Source organism: Euprymna scolopes, chromosome 12, assembly GCF_053919585.1.
Source record: "Euprymna scolopes isolate OS-2025 chromosome 12, ASM5391958v1, whole genome shotgun sequence".
Lineage (NCBI taxonomy): Eukaryota > Metazoa > Mollusca > Cephalopoda > Sepiida > Sepiolidae > Euprymna > Euprymna scolopes.
Window position 1 is genome coordinate 49,958,059 of NC_136493.1, and position 21,726 is coordinate 49,979,784.

At 34.1% G+C, this 21,726-nt stretch overlaps 1 protein-coding gene across 4 annotated transcripts in view; it reads right to left on the reverse strand.

Moving 5' to 3' along the window:
* Window positions 1-21,726, reverse strand: part of LOC145291281 (uncharacterized) — a 682,583-nt gene that overhangs the window by 74,616 nt on the left and 586,241 nt on the right. For all 4 annotated transcript variants that reach the window (XM_080136928.1, XM_080136924.1, XM_080136927.1 and 1 more), the window contains exons 14-16: window positions 13,850-14,108; window positions 6,418-6,549; window positions 2,672-2,815 (exon numbers count right to left, since the gene is read on the reverse strand). In XM_080136928.1, coding sequence (XP_079993054.1) covers window positions 2,672-2,815; window positions 6,418-6,549; window positions 13,850-14,108 — 535 coding nt within the window. The remainder of the gene's footprint in view (window positions 1-2,671; window positions 2,816-6,417; window positions 6,550-13,849; window positions 14,109-21,726) is intronic.

Here is a 21,726-nt window from a genome sequence, read left to right on the forward strand (position 1 = left end):
CTCTCATTTTATTTTCATTTTAAGTAATCTCTCTATTTTTATACTTACATGAAAAGGGGTCAGCCCTTATCATGTAACAAATGTTTCACACTCCCATCTTTTTATTATCATCAAAATCGATGAAATCGCCCATTTTTCAATCAAATCGATTGATTGCCTGCTTTAGTTGGGGACCCAGCGCGGTAGACTGAGAGGAAGTTTCACATGCCTCTTGCAATGACCTAGTCTACAATACATTGTAGTCTTAATTGCAGTATAGAAAAATAAAAAAAATGAATTAAATTAAAATTATTTTTTATGACTTGAATTAAAGTTTAAAATGCAAAAGTCAAGTACCATGGTTCAATTGTGCTCTAAAAAGAAGCATTCATTCCGAACGCATCTCTGTCATATCAAATAACCTACTGTTGATTTTATATGTTGGACCTTTCAGCTTGTGTGGTAATAATTCTTAAATGCACTTGTGGTGTTAGGCTTTGTAAGGTGTTAACTTTGGTCAAAATCGCCTGTTCCTTCTTTCATCGGATAATTTCGATTATCGATTTTCAATACTTACCCAAGACATTTCGACATAAATACTATCTAAGAACACTGCCAGACACAAAGTACTTTTGTGTGAAATTTCATAAAAATCGACTCACCCATTTTCGAGTCTATATGGAAGGAACTCACAGACACACTGACTCACACACACAGATTAGACATTTGGCCTTAATTTACATTATGTATTTTTAACATTGTCAGCATAGGATAAAGTATAATGATGTAACAATTAGCTGTTTTCATTGTGTTTACATTTAGGTGTATTACATCGCCTCCACTAGATTTTAAGTTATTTTCTCTTTCGCTCCTAAATTAAGAAGCAGCTCGTTCCATTTGCACCTGAAAATAACCTCAATTATTTGAATTATTCCACTATTGTTCTCGTTTTCAGTATTATTGTTACAACTTTTCAGCCTATGTAACCTCCGACCTTCTTCAGATATATCTTGTCAAATTCTGAGAATCTTTCTGTGAAACTCGGGAATCTGTCGTAAATTTCAAACAGAACCATCTATTTAATCCATGGGAGTAGCATGCTCTCGTTGTCAGCCATGACCGGGTAAAAATCTTAAATATTTTGCAATTTTACTTAGTGCTTTATCCGTTACACCACAGGTCCTTGTGAGTTTGACAAGAGACACCCGAAGAAAATCGGAGATCACATCAACCGAAACGTTATGTGAATGACTCTCAAGATGAGAACAGTCGTCTGAATAATCCAAATTATCAATCCTTACCACAGAAATTCAGAAACATTAAAATAACCTGTTGAAAAATTCAATACATTTCTAGCATTATTTTACAATAAGTCCTTATTTACTCGCTAGCAATTACTAGATAAAAAAAAAAAATGAGCTATTTGCTCTGTGGCTGTAGCAAAAAAGAATGTGTTCCTGGAGTGTGCTCCTTTCTGAAAAGTGCTTGGTATTAGTTATATGTGTTTACTGTTAATGTTTGAGTTTAGGACTATTTGTGTATCGGTATAATTACCTGATGAAGTATTATAAAAGAGAATGATAAATTTTATTTCGGATTACTAAAATTTTTGACAAAATGTTCATGTTGCTTTGAAATGGGTAAGAATTTTTGTGTGACTTTAAAATGGAATGGAATTTCTTAGTGTGACTTTAAACTGTAATAGAAATGTTTTTTATCCCTTTAAAATGAAATACAATTGTTAGTGTGGCATTAAAATGAAATAAAATTTGTTAGCGTGTCTTTAAAATGTGATAAGTATTGTTAGTGTGACTTTAAAATGTGATAAAAATTGTTAGTGTGACTTTAAAATGTGATAAGTATTGTTAATGTGACTTTAAAATGTGATAAAAATTGTTAGTGTGACTTTAAAATGTGATAAGTATTGTTAGTGTGACTTTAAAATGTGATAAGTATTGTTAGTGTGACTTTAAAATGTGATAAGTATTGTTAGTGTGACTTTAAAATGTGATAAGTATTGTTAATGTGACTTTAAAATGTGATAAGTATTGTTAGTGTGACTTTAAAATGTGATAAGTATTGTTAGTGTGACTTTAAAATGTGATAAGTATTGTTAGTGTGACTTTAAAATGTGATAGAAATGTTTTATATTCCTTCAAAATAAGATATAAATTGTTAGTGTCAAATACTATTGGAATTGTTAGTGTTACTTTAAAATGGGATAGAAATTTTAGTATGAAACAAATTGTTAGTATGACTTTAAAATATGATAAAAATTGTTAGTGTGACTTTAAAATGTGATAAGTATTGTTAATGTGGCTTTAAAATGTGATAAAAATTGTTAGTGTTACTTTAAAATGTGATAAAAATTGTTAGTGTTACTTTAAAATGTGATAAAAATTGTTAGTGTTACTTTAAAATGTGATAAAAATTGTTAGTGTTACTTTAAAATTGAATAGAAATTGTTAGTGCGACTATAAAATGTTATTAAAATTACTAGTATGACTTTAAATATGATAAAATTTGTTAGTGTGACTTTAAAATGTGATAAAATTTGTTAGTGTGGCTTTAAAATGGGATAGAAATTGTTAGTGTAATTTTAAAATTGAATAGATGGTGTAGGTTTAAAATCCGAGAGAAATGATTAGTGTAGCTTTGAAATAATTTGCATTAAAATGTTCAACAAACTTACATTTTGTATTCCATGTATTTGTACAACTTCTCCATGGCAACGCCGCTGTCATTGATGAAAACAAAAAATGAAAAGCCCATGCTGTAACCATGGTGTAATAAATAGCAATCAGTCCAGAGAGTAGTACCATTCCATAGCCAATACCTGGAAAGAAATAATATAGGAAACAAAAAAAGAGTTCATCTAATAAAAAAAAAACAAGCAAACAAACAAACAAATAAAAAAACAACAACGAGAAAACCTTTCTTTAATGACAATTCTATTTTATTTGAAAATGTGGTGATTATATAAACACATGTTGGTCATTTAAAAAAAATCTATTTATAATAAATTGAAATGGTTGACTTGGACAATAATTTTGAAACGTTTAAAACGACTAATAAAAAGTAAATTCTGGCTTGAATTAATTCATTTGATTTGGTTGCTTTGTTTTTTTGGCATATCAACTCTTTTTGCACAATCTGTTCATTTCGATAATATTTTTTTTCATGCTTCAAGCTCTTTAAATCTTTAAATAACCAAGACTATCAGTCACCGCTTCCCACCATATTTTGGAGAGTAATTATTATTAGTGGGAGTTTGGAATAAGAATATTAATTGTTGTCAGTAAGTTGGTACCACTTTTATATGATGGGGTTTGGCATAACCAGCGAATTAGTCGAATTAGGCCTTTTTGATTGTTTGTCTTGCCCAGGTAAGGGTCATTGTGGAATGTTGCAGTGCGCCCATCTACTTTCCTGGGTAAGCCCTCACAGACTAAGACTGCCCAGCCACCAGGATCCGGTTCTGAAGCGTCATGGGTTGTCAACTACAATAAACTGTTGGCCCCGTTATCGGGGGGGGGGAACAGGGAAAGGGAGAAAAAGAAAGAAAAGAGAGAGAGAGAGAGAGAGCGGGAGGAAGGAATCGTTTGTATTATTTCAATTAATCGGACAATTGTTCTGATCTTGAATGTTATCTGCACAACTTTTCAATTGATGTAACCTCCGACCTTCTCCAGGTGTAAAAGTCGCCATGTTTTGGCAGGAAAAAAAAACATGACCTGGAAGCACTAATAATTCATTGTAAAACATAAAGTCAATTATTATTGTTCATTTATGCTTTTAACGTCCCCACCAAATAATGATATTATCGAAACACCTGTATTATAATTATATTAGCAAAAATATGTAACTAGAAGAAGCATATATTTTGCTAGTGTGATACCACATGCTATCCCACTCAGAAACTCACCGACCCGTTGTGTGACGTAACTTTGTTCTCCATTCTTATCGTTCTTGTTCTGGCCATGTTGTTGTCTTTTACATACTGACAGGGGACACAAGGATCCACAAGTAGAAAAATAAAACAAAACACTACACAAGAAAAACACAGACGCTGATGCTTCACATATATGTTAGTTGGACTCTAGGAGTGTGCTTCTACATGCTAGGGTTCATATTACTTCCTGTCGAGGCTAGGTTCGTCTGTTGCACTCAGTTCATCTCAATCTCTCAAAGCTTTTCCAACCTGGCAGAAGCCATGGTCTGTCTCCAACGGAAGTCAAAATTCAGATTAAAAAACAAAATGCTGCAAATTCAGATTTAAAAAAAAAATACACTGGTCTAATCTTTTCAACTGTTAAATTTTTAAATTCTGACTATCAAGTGCTTCTTCAACAGTAAATTTCCTTGTAATAGAAATATGTCGGCAAGGAGAAATGAATATTTTGCATTTCAATTTGCCGACATATTCCTGTACGTGTTATTCATCCATCCAAACAAAGGTTTTTTTCGTTATAAACCATCTTTGGTGAATGATTATTATTTACTGTTAATTTCAGTGTCATGCGACCAGTAATTTAAGAATTTATTGGTTAAATATTTATACAAACACACACATACATACATACATACATACATACATACATACATACATGATGATGATTGCAACGTCTTGTCAGACGAGTGCCACTCCATCAGACATTAAAAATCCATGAGCCCAAATACCTGAGGGAGTATCTATACAAAGATGATGTTACAGAGTCTTAGCTTTGTACGACAGCTAAGTCTCTCTCTCGGTTCAAAATGTTGAGATCCAGCAACAAGCAAGAGCAAGATAGCCAGAAACAAATTAAACTGCAGACCAGCTTAATGCGAGTACTGGTTTTCCGCTTTATGGTTTTTTAATTCAGAGATTTGCTTCTCTTAGAAAGGTTGCCTTCACCACGGCTTACGGGAGCCCTCTCCACCCCAATACACATATACACACACAAATATACACGATGCTAGTTGGCTGTTGACCCAGAAAAAGAGTTCATTCGCCCTTTGGAAGGTCTTGTTTTTAATCCTTCAGGGAGACTAGCCGCCCTCCTCACCAAACAAGTCTGGTGGGGGAACCAGTTTAGTCGCCGGTGATCCAACCATGAGGCAGGTAGTACTGGGTTACATGGTACCAGTAGCATATGACATGATCTGACATACATACATACATACATACATACATACATACATACATACATACATACATCTAATGTTTTACTTAAATTCCTTAAAGTGATATGATCCCTTTAATTTGATTTTATCGGCAAATAAAGAGAAAGTGTTCTTTTAAAACACACAAATATTTTCCCTTATACACTTCTCTTTCTTTCTCTTTCTCTCTCTCTCTCTCTCTCTTTTCGCTGATATAACACATTTTCCCCATTCTTTAATATATATAACACGTGTGACTTTCTTTTCCACCCCACAATCTGCTTCAGTATCAACTCTGACTTTTGTAAAGTCCCAGCTCACCGACTGTCACAAAAAACTCACTGACTGTCATTAAGTCCAGCTTTGTCGTCCATCTTTTCTATTGTTTTTAAAAACTGATTGGCTGGGCTATCGCACTCCATGGCACTCCCTGACGTCATAAAACTCTCAATCTATTGTTCAATTCTTTTGCTATCTCCATTCGTCACACTCGAATTTAAATCTACTCTTACCTCTCATTGTCTGTATTAAGAATAAATTTCTGTCCATTGATAAATCGATTTCCTACTTTATTTGTTTTCCTACTGTCTTTCTTAACGGCCGCAGGATGACCATAGAATGACTCTAATATATATGATTAATGAACATATACCCCACCATCTTCAAAAGAAGAGATAATGCATAGAAGGATGGTATCATGTCAGCAGAACAGATACTAGACTACTCCCCTCCTTCTCAAAGAAAAAGGAGATAATGCTTTGGAAGATGATATAATGACAACAGAACCTCCTTCCGAAGGAGGATGTAATGTTTGAGAAGATGATGTCATGACAACAAAACAGATACTACATTACCCTCCTCTGAATTGATTTGGTTGGTTGTTTTTGTTTTACGGCATATCAACCCTTTTCATGTTATTTAATGCCGAATCCAATTATTTTGAAGATATTTTTTTTTAAATAGAATATATATATATTATTTCAAGTCAGTTTCTATTTAATCCGTAGTTGGGACCCTAACAGATACTACCACTCTAGGTCAGAGTGGATCTGGGAGCAATGGCAGAAGGTGGTTCCACACTCGCCAACGCCCGCAAGCTGGGCCTAACCATCGGATATAGTTTAAGGTCATATCTAGGATCCCTCTGAATTGAGCATTGAAAGATGGTGAATTATTCTGGAATATTATAGTACACTGAACTATGTATTAAAAGAAGCAATTGCATCGTTTCAGATTCAGGTAAATATCACATCTGAATCAGCAAGAGATTAAAAAAAAAAAAAATTTCCAAACCTTTGAAAAATGGTACTGCTTTCCACACTGTAATTGGACCAAGGCTACCATACTGTCCGTATGCCAATTCCATGTATGCTAGTGGGATACCACAAAAGATCAGCATGATGATGTATGGAATGAAAAATGCACCTATAAATAAAAAAAATAGAAATGGAATTAGAAACTTGATAAGTAAAACATGCACAAAAAATCAAAAATCAAATGACATAACGATCCCCGATAATAACACTTTAGCTGAGAGTTTATCATTTAAACCCCTCGACCTAACATTCACAGATAGCAGTAATTCAAACAAATTCATAGAAGATATTACCAAGGCTACTGCAAATAAGGTGGGCTCCCTCTTCTCACATCTGACAGTATCTGACATCTTAACAAAACCGCCATTCACCCATGTATTGAATATTGTTGCCACATATGGGCCGGTGCATCAACCACGAGTCTCTCTCTATTAAACAGAGCCCAAAAAAGAGTTCCCAATCTAATAGGTCCCGCCTTGTCAACCTGGCTCCAACCCCTGTTCCATCAGTATGTTGAATCCGTGTGCTTGCTTTACAGGCACGTTAATGAAATGTGCTCTGATAAACTCCTAGCACTGGTGCCCCTTCAACATAAATATCAACATGACAAGCAGCAAAATCTGATGCCTAAAAACCTGTAGATCCTTCCTGCTTCCTTCTTTCTAGATTGTACTAACATGCATAAATTTAAATGTAATGTGAACAAACATCTCACTGTTCAACTTCCTACTTAGATAGTATTTGTAGGCATGATCCCTAATTCAGTGTAGCACCTTATGTCTCAGTGGCAATGTTTTAGGGCGAATATGATTAAAAAAAAAAAAATTTAAACTCCTATTTCCTTATATTGTTTCATATTCGATGAGTAGACCATCTAGGGCAGAGGTTCTCAACCAGGAGTAAATTTACCATTAGAGAGTAAAAAATTATATAGTCGGGGGTAAATAATTGCAGTACCAGATAATTTAAAAATAATTCTTTTTCAGATTGTGTCATGTCTAAGAAACGAACATACCTGGATTCATATGGCCAATATGATTTTGATTTCGTTGTTGTGTTATGTATAATATTATTTTTATACAAAACCTAAACAATAAATCTTACTTTTGTCTTATTTTGTGATGGTAAATGGAGAAATACATAAAAAAATCGAAGAGATCAATGATGAAGGAAAGGTTGGGAATGGCTGATCTAGTGTATATTTTATTTATTTATTTTTTTTTTTTACACAGTGATCACCACTTATCAAGGTCCGGAAGCCACTCAGGGATAAGGGTTATTGCAAATACATTACGTTAGTGTGGAGATTTGATGAAGTGTTTACTTAAGGGGGCGGTTCATTAGGAATTTGTAAACGTTGGACTTGAAGACATCCAAGTTGTAGTCAGGTGGGAAGCAGGCATGCAGTTCTAAGAAAGAAGCTTTGCTCATGGAATCCACGTTTTGATTTAGGCACAGATAAAGAGTGGGGGAAATTTTTCACAGTGGATTCGGCTAGACGGGTGTTTTTCGTGAAAGATTGGCGAGGGGGGACCAGAGATTGGAGTTCAGACGAGCAGCTGCCATGGAAATAACGATAAAACAAGGATAGACTCGCAACATCTCTTCTGTGGGAGAGAGGTTGCAGGGTAGAGAAAAGGGCACCCCCCAATAAGCCACGAAGTCTATTTTGTACTCTGTCAAGGCAGGATAGGCTGTTTTTAGCAGCTCCTGCCCAGATATGGCAACAGTATTCCATCCTTGGACGTACTTGGCTTTTATATAGATAGAGAATTGCATCAGTAGTTGAGGCTAGGTAACAAGTATGTTGAGAATGACAAGAAATGTGACAAGTAAAGGGTTAGAAAGATCAATGTGCTAAACCAAAGATGAATATTTACTCAATGTGGTAACATGTGGACATCACAGGAGGTCTGAGAGAGAGAGAGAGAGAGAGAGAGAGAGAGAGAGAGAGAGAGAGAGAGAGAGAGAGAGAGATTTTAGTTAGTCTAAGATAAGTTTTATGAGCTAAGCATGCTAAGAAATAACTTAATTCCAAATAAAAAAACAAGTAGACAAGGCCCTTTAGAATCTGCAGTTCAGCACTTTCTTTCTCCTGCTGTTGACCAGAATGAAAACAACATCGTCTGTCCATATTAAACGATCCTTCTAGATTCAAGACAAATATGGTTTCTTTCTTCCAGTGTGATTTCTGATTCCACTGACGATCTAAGACGAAGTGCCGTTGGTGTGAAGAAAACTAAAAGTATAATTTAATTGAACTCTTTTTGTCACACAGACGGTTAGGCTTTCCTTCCAGTGGGGAAGAATATAACAGTGTTATTAAATTTTGCAGTTTAATTTATTTGAAGATGTTAAATCCGAAAATTTCTTTCCATTTTCCTCTAGTATTAGATTTATGGTAGATTAGAAATTAATGTGTGAGAGAAAACGGGCATAGGATAAGCTGACCTAAGCTACCTATTTTCTTTCTTTGTTCGTATAGCTTACTCTTTCTTCTTCTTTCCTTTTCACTTCTTTCACAGCAGTTTGGCGTTGGATTTTTACATCGACATGTGAGATGTGAATGAACACAGAAAAGCGAATGGCTTATATAGCCACCCTCTTTCTTTATCCAGTTTGTTTAGATACACTTTCCTCTTCAGTTCTAAAAATAAGCCAGAGTTTTCACAGGAATGTGTTAACTCAATATTTTCCAACCAATAAGAATCGTTTCAAACCGAAAAAATAACAAGTCTATGTCAAATTAGCCAAATCTATATAAAAAAGTGACTTGGTCAACGAAATCAAGATTCTTCAGGGTGACACCTGTGATGAGTCTATTTTATATTAGTGCCTTATCTAAGCTGAAATTCCTTTAAGTGCAAATATTTATCTAACAACTCAGCTATCCAGAAGATAAACTCTCTCTCTCTCTCTCTCTCTCTCTCTCTTTCTTTCCCTATCTATCCAGATCTTCTCCCTTTTATCTCTATTGGCACATGTAGTTTATGGTATATCCATCCAACATCTGATACACTGTGTCAACACCTAAAAAGATTTTGGATTACATCTACCAAAACACACTCAACGCACCAACAAATAAGGCTGTCCCGTATACCTCTCGGGAAATCAATAAGGAGCAACAACGCTTTTTTTGTTATATGGGACTGCTGCCTTTTCCCCTGGACCAATATTCTGCCTACCTGGATTTATAACCCCGGAGGACATTGTACTCCTTCCGATAATGGACTACCCAGATTGTATCAAATTCCCTTTTCCTATAATTATTTTCCTATAATTATAATTCACCACTTAAAAAACTATTTTCAATATTTGTGCTGAAAAGCAAAATAAGTGTCTATTCACAGCTGAACATTTTGCTAACCGCATTTCATTTCCTCTGATGAAATGAGCCTTTATTGAAAATCCATGGATTAAGGAAATCAACATAGCCCCTTCTATACATTCCTTTTGTCAAACAATAAATTCTTAAATCGAATATATGTGTCTATATGTTGTTTTTTCAGAATTTAAATGTAACCACTAAACTTTATATATATATATATATATATATATATATATATATATAAAGGCTTTCTTCAGTCTTGACAGATTATGGATACCCATGGTAAGGGTGTCTGTGCATGAATTTATTGTGGCAAGAGTTGCGCAATCTCTAACCACACCTCCCCTGAGTCGACCATATTGAATACCAGTGGCAAGTGGAGGTTCAGGACGACTGGAAACAATGCCGAGATAAGCAGAAAGCACATACAGTGCCTAGAATTCCCAAATGGTCACCCATCTGGTACTAGCCAGGCTCAACGTTGCTTAACTTTGGTGATCTGATGGGAACTGGTATGTCAACATAATTATATATATATATATATATATATATATATATATATATATATATATATATATATATATACACTGTTTCGCTGTTTCACAGCTCATCAGTGCGGCTAGACAGGCAATCCAGGATCAAAACCTGACCGCTCAAATGACAGTCAAGGCCTGTCACCATTGCGCTATACAGCTGCTTATGCTGATGTTTTTGACATCGTCCAAATACCTCCACTCGATTTGTTTACACAAAGGGTGTCGCTTAATATGCTAATGGCAGTTTGTATATCACTTCCCAATATGCTCAACCCAAGATAAGGAGCATTATAGTCATCCACATACAGTACTGTTTTGCTGTTTCACAGCTCCTCGGTGTGGCTAGACAGGCAACTGCCTCAAGCCAGGATCGAAACCCGACCGCCCAAATGACAGTCAAGGCTTCTCACCATTGCACTAAGGATTATAAAGAAATATATACTTTTAAGGTATATATGCGATCAGATTTTTCAATTGTCACAATTAATTAAGCTCAATAAAATGAATTTTTACTGTATATCGTTAGTCAACTACATGCATATTTATTCATATTTTTATGAATGAAAGAGTATACGTGAGAATTAAATACATCTTAAGATTTTGGAATGTTAACACACACACACACACACACACACACACACACACAACAGAAATCTGAAACGAACTTTTTGACGCTTGTGTCCATTTCTTATTCAAGAACTTTAAAACTACTCAACAAACTTTGATCTTTCAAAGTTTACTTTACATCTCTGTAAAATTGTTGATATTGTGTTTGTTAATTCATATTTCATTCGCTTTCATTCTCCAAATCCAGTTGCTGAGTTAGCACTTTGCATCCACGTTTCATCCATCTTTTCATTCGCCGATTTAGCTACATTCCAGCAAATCCTTAGCACTTTTCAAAGATGTCACTCTCATCAAAACACAGGGGCAGCGCTACAGACTTACTTTAAATCTTATATTGCTGCAAGTTCAGATTTTAAAAAAATGCACTGTTCTGGTCTTTTAAACTATTAAATTTTAAACTCTATCAAGTGCCTCTTATATTTCCTATTAATAGGAATATATATTATTCCTTAATTGGAATTCATTTTTGAGATGAGCATTATATATATTAATTTATTTTTATTTCGGACTATTATTATCATCTTTATTAGTTGTTGTTTTTCATCTTTTATTGGTTTGTTTATTCACAACGTTTCGGCCAACTATTCCTCTGGCCTTCGTCAGGTGGTAACCACGACGGAGAGGAACTTCGAATCTCCTAACTAATAAAGATGAGAATAATAGTCCGAAATAAAAATAAATTAATATGTATAATGCTCATCTCAAAAATGAATTCCAATTAAGGAATAATATATATACCAATCGGTACGGACCCAACTATGGAAGATCAGATAATAAATAAACGTGGATTTATAAGATCAAAGAATCCAACCTTGATCGCCCTTCGGGGCCCGTGGTGCAGTTGATAGAGACGTTGAATCTCTACGGTTCCAGATGAACATTGTCTGAAGATAGCGGTTTCAATCCCACCCAAAAGCGTGCCAGAGGTTTACTTGGCCAAAATGTGGTGAGACGATAACAACTACGGATGGCAGTGATGGCTGAGAATGCAGTATGGAAATTCGAAGTTCCTATCCGTTGCGGTTACCACCTGACAAAGGCCAGAGGAATAGTTGGCCGAAACGTTGTGAATAAACAAACCAATAAAAGATGAAAAACAACAACTAATAAAGTAAATAAAAATAAATTAATATGTAATAGAAATATGTCGGCATGTTCAAATGAACATTTTGCATTTGCCGACATATTCCTGTACGTGTTATTCATCCATCCAAACAAAGATTTTATTCATTATAAACCATCCTTGATGTATGATTATTATTTCCTGTTAATTTCATACAACCAGTATATATTATTTAATTGGAATTCATGTATTGAGATGAGTATTATTTATTAATTTATATATTGCAGACTACTATTCCGAAGGGCTCATGGTGCAGTGAATAGAGACGTTGAATCTCTACGGTTCCAGGTGAGAATTGTCAGAAGATAGCCGTTTCAATCCTACCCAAAGCCGGCCAGAGGCTTACTTGGCGAAAACGTTGTGAGACGACAACAACTATGGAAGGCAGTAATTGCTGAGGATGCAGTTAGGACATTCGGAGTTCCTATCCAGACGAATAGTTGGCTGAAACGTCGTGAAGCAACAACTAAACAGATGAGGATAATAGTCCGCAATTAATAAATTAATGCAACCAGTAGTTTTAGAGTTTATCGGTTAAATATTTACCCACACACACATGTATACATCTGCTGTTTTACTTAAATTCTTTAAAATGATAGGATCATTTTAATTTGACTTTATCGGCAAATAAAGAGAAAACGTTCTTTCAAAATAAACAAATATCTACCCTTATACACTTCTCTTTCTTTCTCTCTCTCTCTCTCTCTCTCTCTCTCTCTCTCTCTTTCAACTCATACCCCACATTTTCCTCATTCTTTCATATATATATATATATATATATATATATTATATATATAGGAAGACAGTAGGAAAACAAATAAAGTAGGAGATAGCAGATAACATTTGAAGTGAAATAGCAGGATGATGCTGAAGCAGATTGTGAGAAAGAAAAGAAAGTAATTCACACGTGATATATATATATATATATATATATATATATATCACGTGATATATATATATATATATATATATATATATCACGTGATATATATATATATCACGTGATATATATATATATATATATATATATATATATATATATATATCACGTGTGAATCACTTTCTTTTCTTTCTCACAATCTGCTATCACTTCAAATGTTATCTGCTATCTTCTACTTTATTTGTTTTCCTACTGTCTTCATTAACGGCCACAGGATGACCATGTTGTTAGAAAAGGAGACAGTTTCATGAAAGAATATCAAATTCACAACCCTCGCCCCTCCCGCATTCCAAATTACGTGGATATCCCCATCAGGGAAGATGATAACGTTAAGGTTTTTGCAGTTCTTGTAGACAGGTGCTGATGTCCTCCTAAATACAGCGCCTGGTATTCCCAAATGTATTTATTACATTTTTAAAAAATTTGCGACTGGCGAACGGACAAAACCTATATTTATATAAGATACTTTACTATACCGAAGCAGCACTCACCCTCAGCGGGTTGAGCTAGTTTTTTTCCAAAAGAGAAAGCGCCATGGGAATATTAAATTCACAAACAGTCCGCAGCCACTTGTATATCCCCATCAGGTAAGATGACAACATTAGTTTTAATTTATTTTGATTTATTATTTTTGCAGTTCTTACAGAGAGGTATTTACGTCCTCCTACATACAGCGCCTGGTATTCCCAAATTCGTCACCCATTTGGTACTGACCAGGCTCAATGTTGCTTAACTTTGGTGATCTAACAAGAACCAGTGTGTCAACATGATTATACCGTATATAAGCTATTAGACGGCCAGCAACTTGAGTGGCCTTGTGGTCACCCCCAAGCGTTTGCTGACTGACTAACTTACCTCCACCGTTTCTGTGGACTAAATAAGGGAAGCGCCAGACGTTTCCAAGACCAATGACATATCCAAGGCATGAAAGCATAAAATCGAGTCGACGATTCCAGTATCCTCGGAGTTTGTTCTCTTCAGCTGTCATTGAATCATTTGTGCTATCGTTGCTAGATAAAGAAATTGCATCTGCCAAGTAACCCCCACCGGATGACGTTGCTGCCCCGGCTATAGCTCCTCCTGTTGATACACCTGCTTGGGATTCACTACTTTCCTGGAACGAAAGAAAAAAAAAATGATCATTAATGGCGGAACAAAGAAAATGCATGATTTCTTCATATATTTCAGATGAAGTCTTTGGATAATAAAGAAGAAATATAAAAGTGTCACGATATGAGTTTATGTGATTGTAAATTTCTAACATACTAGAGGGGGTACCCGGCGTTGCCCGGGTGTGTGTAGGTGGTGTAGTAAGGAATCCCGAAAAAAAAAAAAGAAAAAGAAAAAAGTGGGGCGGGAATGAAAAGAACAGCAGACAGAGATGCTAAAAAAAAAAGTGGTAGTAGTCAGGTAGGCTCGAACTCGTAATGTGGAGGAGAACAAAAAGGTTAAAAAAAAAAAAAACGTGACATCTTAGCCAACGTCTTCACGGTTGGACCAGAAGTCAAAAGCGATTAAATTAAGTGAAGTCAATCCAATGGTGACGATTACTTGCTAAAATGTTGGCGAAGAAAATCGACCCCTTCTTGTACAAAACGGCCGAGTTTAGGGTGAAGGAATTAATGTTTTTAGCCTATTTTTCGATATTTGTCGTCCGAGACGTCGTGCTTCAAAACGATATTGATCTCATTAAAATCCGCCGCGTCTGTCAAAAGATTTAGTGAGACATACAAACATACATACATACATACATAAATACATTCAAACAGGTGAGATTTATATAATAGACTAGCGAGGGGTACCCAGCGTTACCCGGGTGTTTGTAGGTGTGTGTGGTGTTAAGTAAAAAAGAAACCGGGGGGGGGTTAGAATCGAAGCCGAAGCCCTGAGGCGAAGTTTGAAAATAAAATCGGCCAGCCAGAATGAAGCATTGTTATAAGCGAATAAGTGAAAGATGTTTGAAAGTCGTCGAGCGTTACGACGACGACGATGACGATGTAAGCATTGTTATAAGCGAAGTAAGAAAAGAAAACAACGTTTTAATTAAGCGGGGGTGGGTAATCAAAACATCGAAAAAAAAACACATAAAAACTAACGTAAGGCAAACGAACGATGAAAACAGAAAAACGAACACGTGAAAAATGGCTTAAATAAGCCTGTTTCGATATTAAAATTTTAAAAATCGGTGGGTACCCGGGTATTTTGGGGTGTCGCTAAGAATAAGCGAAGTAAAAAAAAAAACAGGAAAATGAACGTTACGTGAAAAATGGCTTAAATAATACAGGGTTCAATATTTAAATTAAAAAATCGAAAAAAAACCCCATCTCACACCACGATTCGAACCCAAAACGTTTAGTTAATGAACCAAGGCCTTAACTACCTGAGCTAAAGCGACGTATATGAAATTTGTTCGGTTTTTCAACTATTTAAAGTAAATCAGGTCATGACGTCATCTGACGCCTGCGTTGTTGAACCCCCCCCTGTCGAAAATTGTTGCTTTCGGGGTGAAAAAGTTAACGTTTCTCTCTCTCTCTCTCTCTCTCTCTCTCTCTCTCTCTCTGTTTGTGTGTGTCTCTCTCTGTTTGCGTCTCTCTCTGTTTATGTCTCTCTCTCTCTCTCTCTCTCTCTCTCTCTCTCTCTAACTTCATATTCCTTACTCTAAAGAGTGTTACTAAAAAAGAAATGGCGTCTGGCTGTTTTTTTTTTGTAAAAACTTCGATTGTTAATATTTTTTGTAAGCGTATTTGTTTTTACTTCACATTTTTGGCTTGTTATTTTTCGTTTAACTATCGTATCTAACTATTTTTAACGTGCTAATAACTTTGGTAACGTTGTCATAGCGTAGAAGTTCATAGTTTAGCTTGTGTGAGGGTTAAAAAAATGTTTTACCGATAACAACAATGTTTTTAAATTCAGACTGCCATTACAGCTTGCTGACGTCAAGATCACGTGCCACGACTCAGCAGGTTTTAAATACAAGTTGACCTAAAATAAACGGCTCCATGTACACTTTATGTAGAAGAGTTGGCGCCCGTATTTTTTGGGGTAGTTATAAATCGATTTAAAAATATGTAATGTTTAATAACATTAAAATGTCACTTTTTTGGGGCCTCCCCCTGGAGAAAATCGATCAGTTGACGCACTTCTGATGTTCTTTTGGGCCAATTTTTCGATATTTGTCGTCCGGAGGATGGGGCTTTCATATGAGACAAAGTTTGTGAATTTTTGTTCCGTCGGTCAAAAGTTTTTAGCAGACATACATACATACATACATACATACATACATACATACATACATACATTTTCGCTTTTATATATATAAATATTTACTTTTTCCATTCAATTCTTTTTCTTACTATATATATAAGTCGAAGGTGATGTTGTGAATGTGTTCAAATCTCCCAACTCATAGTAATTATCATCTCCTACACTGAAAATAACGTAAGTTTGAAACACTAAATAATTGCTAATATTTATTTAAAAACAAGCAGGAGACCCGACGTTGCCCGGGATTGAACGAGGATCAACAAATATTTTACACTTCCAATACTTCTATTTTCATCTAAATCAATGAAATCACCAATTTTTCAATCAAATCCATTGATTGCCTGCTCTAGTTGTGGACCCACCTTGGTGAACTAGCAGGAAGCTTTACATGCCTCCCTGCAACGACTTAGTCCACAATACATTAAGTACATTGCACTGTAGAGAGCCTACTGTTGATTTTGTAAAATTATTTTTAGATGATGGCTTGAATTAAAGTTTGACATGCGAAAGTCAAGTATCATGGTCCAATTGTACTCTAAACAGAAACATTCATTTCGAAGGCTCCCCTGTCTTATAAAAGAACTTACTGTTGATTTTTATATGCTCGGCCCTTCTGTTTGTGCAGTGATAAAACTTCTCAAATGCACTTGTGATGTTAGGTTGTATAAGTGTGTTAACTTTGGTCAAAATGGAAACGAGAGCACTTATATTATATTTTTTACATTTGATTTGCCTCAAATGTGTTTTCGGGGACATAACATGGGCACAGTCTCTCATTTGAAAATTCAAATATTTCAGATTTGCATTAAATTTTATTCACTGTCATTATGCTACCAATTAGGTAAGATTCTCTGAATTTCAATTTCTTTTTTAGACCCTTAAGCTTCAGCCTTGCATTTCAAACATTTTCAAGAAGAAGTAGAGAGTGTGAGCCACCTGACATCCAGCTGTAAAATTGTATCGGGGGGGGGGGCAATACTATACAATGCAACACAGTGGAGGGTGCAAATATATCCACTGGACCATCTGTAAGAAGTTGAATATCGAATGCAGCACTAAGTCCTGGAAACATGTTTACCAGAAAGAACAGTTGGAAATAAGTCATACACCATCCACTCTGACTATGCAATGCCTACAACTACATACCTAGAAAACGGAGCTGTTAAACCTAACATAGTAATATGGGACAAAAAGGGAGAAAGAAGCAACCTTACCAGAAGTTAGTGGCCCCAATCAGGCTGGGTTAAACAGAGCCGAGAGTGGAATAATAATACAATACCAAGGTCGACATGAAAAGAAACTGGAATTTAAAGAAGATCTCCATTATTCCAGTAATTATAGAAGCAACTGAACTCATGAAACAGAATTTCAAAAACTAACTTGCAATTATACCCGGTGAACCAAGTGCAAGAGATATTCAAACAATTGCACTTAAAGGGACAGTTAAAATCTTGAAAAAAAAATCTTTTAGTTAGAATATATTAGGCTGGTGCAAAAATAATGTCGTTCTATTATGAAATATACATACGTCAAAAAACGACATTATTTTTGAACCAAGCTAATATTAGATAGCAGGTGAATGTCTTGCATCCGGTAGGATGCCTCAGCTTGAACAAAATAAGAAAATTGAAAAAAAAAAAAAAAAAAGAGTTTGCTTAAACTTTCCCTACTGAACATCTCTGACTAAAAACAACCTTTATCTTTTTGTGAACTTACAGTTACATGTTTTTGTTTTTATTTAATCATGTTTTCCTTGATTTTTATTTATTTACAAAACTCTGTTCATGTTAAGTTAGTTACTTGTTAGCTGGTGACCGTTCTACTCCCTCAAGATTTCATTTATTTCCATTTTAATATGGATGAACGTGCGTCTAATATACTTCTTTTTCTTCCTTCACCATGGCGTAACTCATTTGTATCAACTAACGGGACATGTGGAAATTCCACAGGGGACTCATTCATATGTAATATATTGATGTTGGCGTTCTGTAGATGATCAGTGTAAATGGAGACGCTTTGATATTATTATAGCTCTTTTGTTAAAATTGCAAAAGTATTTATCTAAGCTAGCAGGAACGCCCGGCAAAGCCCGGCCGTAAAGTAGGCTTAAATATATTTTAATTCTTGCAGATTTCATATATATTATTATAGAATTAATGTTCTATGGATTTTTATATATTATAAGTTACGATTTAAAAAAAAAAAAAAAAAATATATATCCATATGACTTGGATGCATTAGCTTGAATCGAAACCGAAATAAAAACTTACGATATATATAACTACTTCATTTACTCACATAAAATAAATATACGAAAGTATAGATTTATGCGTAAACTTTAAGTATTTACTTCAAAAGTGCTCAATACATAGGTAGAGCTAGTTAGTAATTTATAAAATATATATGGCGATTAAGCTACACTGAATATTCGGCGTTTCATCCACTCTAGGATTCGTCAGGCTTATGCGCAAATTCTGTGGTTGTTTCTCGTTTTTATATGGTCCTCTTCTGTTGAGATTTTAGTTAGCCAATCAGCTTTCTAGTATCCACCGCGCCCCTTCCTATCATATATATATATATATATATATATATATATATATATATATTTCTCTAGTGTTTCCTTTTCAGATTAAATATGTTTTTTTAACTCATCTCAAAGTGTTTTTTAACATATTTTATTAACTGTTTGTTCATATTATAAGCTCTATTTTCTTTTGGTTTTATCGAGATTTTACATCTGGCTGAGATAATTTTATAAATATTAATTCTTTAATATTTATAATATACTTTAATTTTACCATCTTGGATCATTTTTGTAAATTTAATTGTAATTTTTATTTTATATATATATATATATATATATATATACATATATATATATATATATATATATATATGCATATATATATACATATATATATATATATATATATATATACATATATATATATATATATATATATATATATTGTAATTTTTAATTGTAATTTTTATTTTATATATATATATATATATATATATATATATATATATATATATATATATATATATATATATATATATATATATATATATATATATATATATATAACTTGACTTCCTTCAGCCATAACCGAAACCAAAACTTATGAATAATTTTTGATAAAATTATTTATAAAAAAATAGATTACTGGAGTGCTATCAGTTATAATCGAAACAGAAACCATAACTTATGAAGAATTCTTGGTAAAATTATTTATGACAAGAAATGAAAGTACATAATAATTAAACGACCCGGATGCAAGCGTGACATTGAAAATAACACACACGCTATCATATTAATATCTAGATTGTTGGTGTAGTTCTTAGCAATACCCAAAGATGTTATCATCGTTGAAAATGACCTTATCAAGGCGAGGAACCACACCACAGGTCCTAGAGCATTAAGTACTTGACCAGCGATCAATAAGCTTTCTTTTTATCAACCATCTCAAGAGCTGAAGAGGAGAAGTGAATGCAAATGTTTATTTAACGTATGTCTACATAAGATATTTATAGATCTTTCAATACAGGGTTATTTCAGGCTGGATTTAAATCTTGCTAATTAATAGAGGAGATAATCTTCATCACGGTAAATAGAGCAATTAAAATTAAATGGTGTTCATGAATGTGTAGTAGTGTACTAATTTCAACCAGAACGATACTTATATAGAATAAGGACTGTTCTATCCTCGGATTTTTACAGGCAGTTTACATAGAATTCTGAAAGGTGCTGAACGAAAATTTCATAATTTATTTTGTTTTTTTACACAAACGCAGGCCGATTTTTTTCAAAAAAAAAAATCTGTTATTATGAAGATAATTAAATTAAAATTAATTGAAAAATGAAAATATTCTTTTTGTTGTTATGAAGAAAATACAATGATAATTATTAGACAATTTTTAATGAAAATTTAAGAAAATTAAATATCAAATCAATAAAAAATACTCATTGTAAGGTAAGTTTCATGAATAAATATTTATTTTTTGAATAAACAATAAACAACTGATTAGCAAAAAAAATATTTTTGATTTTTATATGTGCTTTTCTTCTTTTTTATGACATTTTTCAAATCATGACAAAATATTTATTTTTTTAAAATAATAAACCAATGATAGAAAATGTTTTCTTAAATGATGTTGACTGCTGCAATTTCATTGGCTCAGCATTTCGGCATCTTTCATCATTTTATGTAACCTGTGCAGAAAATTTTGACGATAGCACACTCCTGATTCTGCATAAGTGCTATATTTTTATTGAGTGGCAATTATCATCTGATCATGTCAGGTGGTTTCCCCACTCGAGAATTTAAAAAAAAATATTTAAGCTTTTTTCATCAGTGCAGTCTTTTTTATAGTGTAAAATTTTCCCATGATTCCAATTTTTCTTAGTTTTTATTCCAAGTTTGCCTGACCTGTTTATTGTATTTCTACAATTATACAAGACATTGGATGGGTGATATCCACAGGAACAAGTCCCGGAAGACTGCTTGAATGTTCCAGATCATCACGTTCATTTTCACCTCATATTGCTGTGATACTACTGACATTGTACTCTGCCTAGCATATTTTGGAAAGTATTTTAAAAAAATGATGAAAAATATAACAAAAAAGAGGAAATAAGTTTATCAGCAAAACAATGGAGAGTAAGTTGTTCACCAACGTACACAATAGGGAGCTGAAATGATAACAAATGTTTTCTTAAGTGATGTTGGCTGCTGTGATTTCATTGGTTCAGCATGTTGGCATCTTTCAACATATTACATAAGCTACCATGAAAATTTTAACAATAATACGATCCTTATTCTGCATAAGTACCTGAAGGAAGGACTATTTCTGGAACCCTTGGAAATTGCAGGTCAGGTAGAGAGCTTCCTGACACTTACAAAGAAAAACTTTCCCTTTCTCCTACCCCCATCGCCTAGATGCTGAGTGAAGCTATTTTCACTTGAAGATATATTGCTCCAAGAAGAATTTCAGCAGACAAGCAACTTTATTCCACTTCTATTCTTTTCTTCACTGTTTGAACTTTTGACAACCTACACCCAACCGTGTAAATCACTCAAATAAATGTGTATATTCTCGTTTATGGAAGGGCTTTATTTCTTTCCATTTGGTGAATATATACATACATAGAAGTAAAGAGATTATTTGTGGTTATGCAATCAGAAGTTCTTAACAAAATATTATAGAAGTTGGTCTTACAGTTCATGAGAAGCTATGCTATTATAAATGCACATCTACACTTTAAAATAACAATCTAACTTATTCACAATACCAAATACATGTCCTTTCGGTTGAATCTTTTTGCTAGTCTCATACAATGGTATCCTTAGAAACCGATATGTACTATACTGCTCCTTCCTCTCAAGAAGGAAGTAATGCCTAAAAGGATGTGCTCATGACACTGAAACAGATACTACACTACCCTCCCATTATTTTTAATG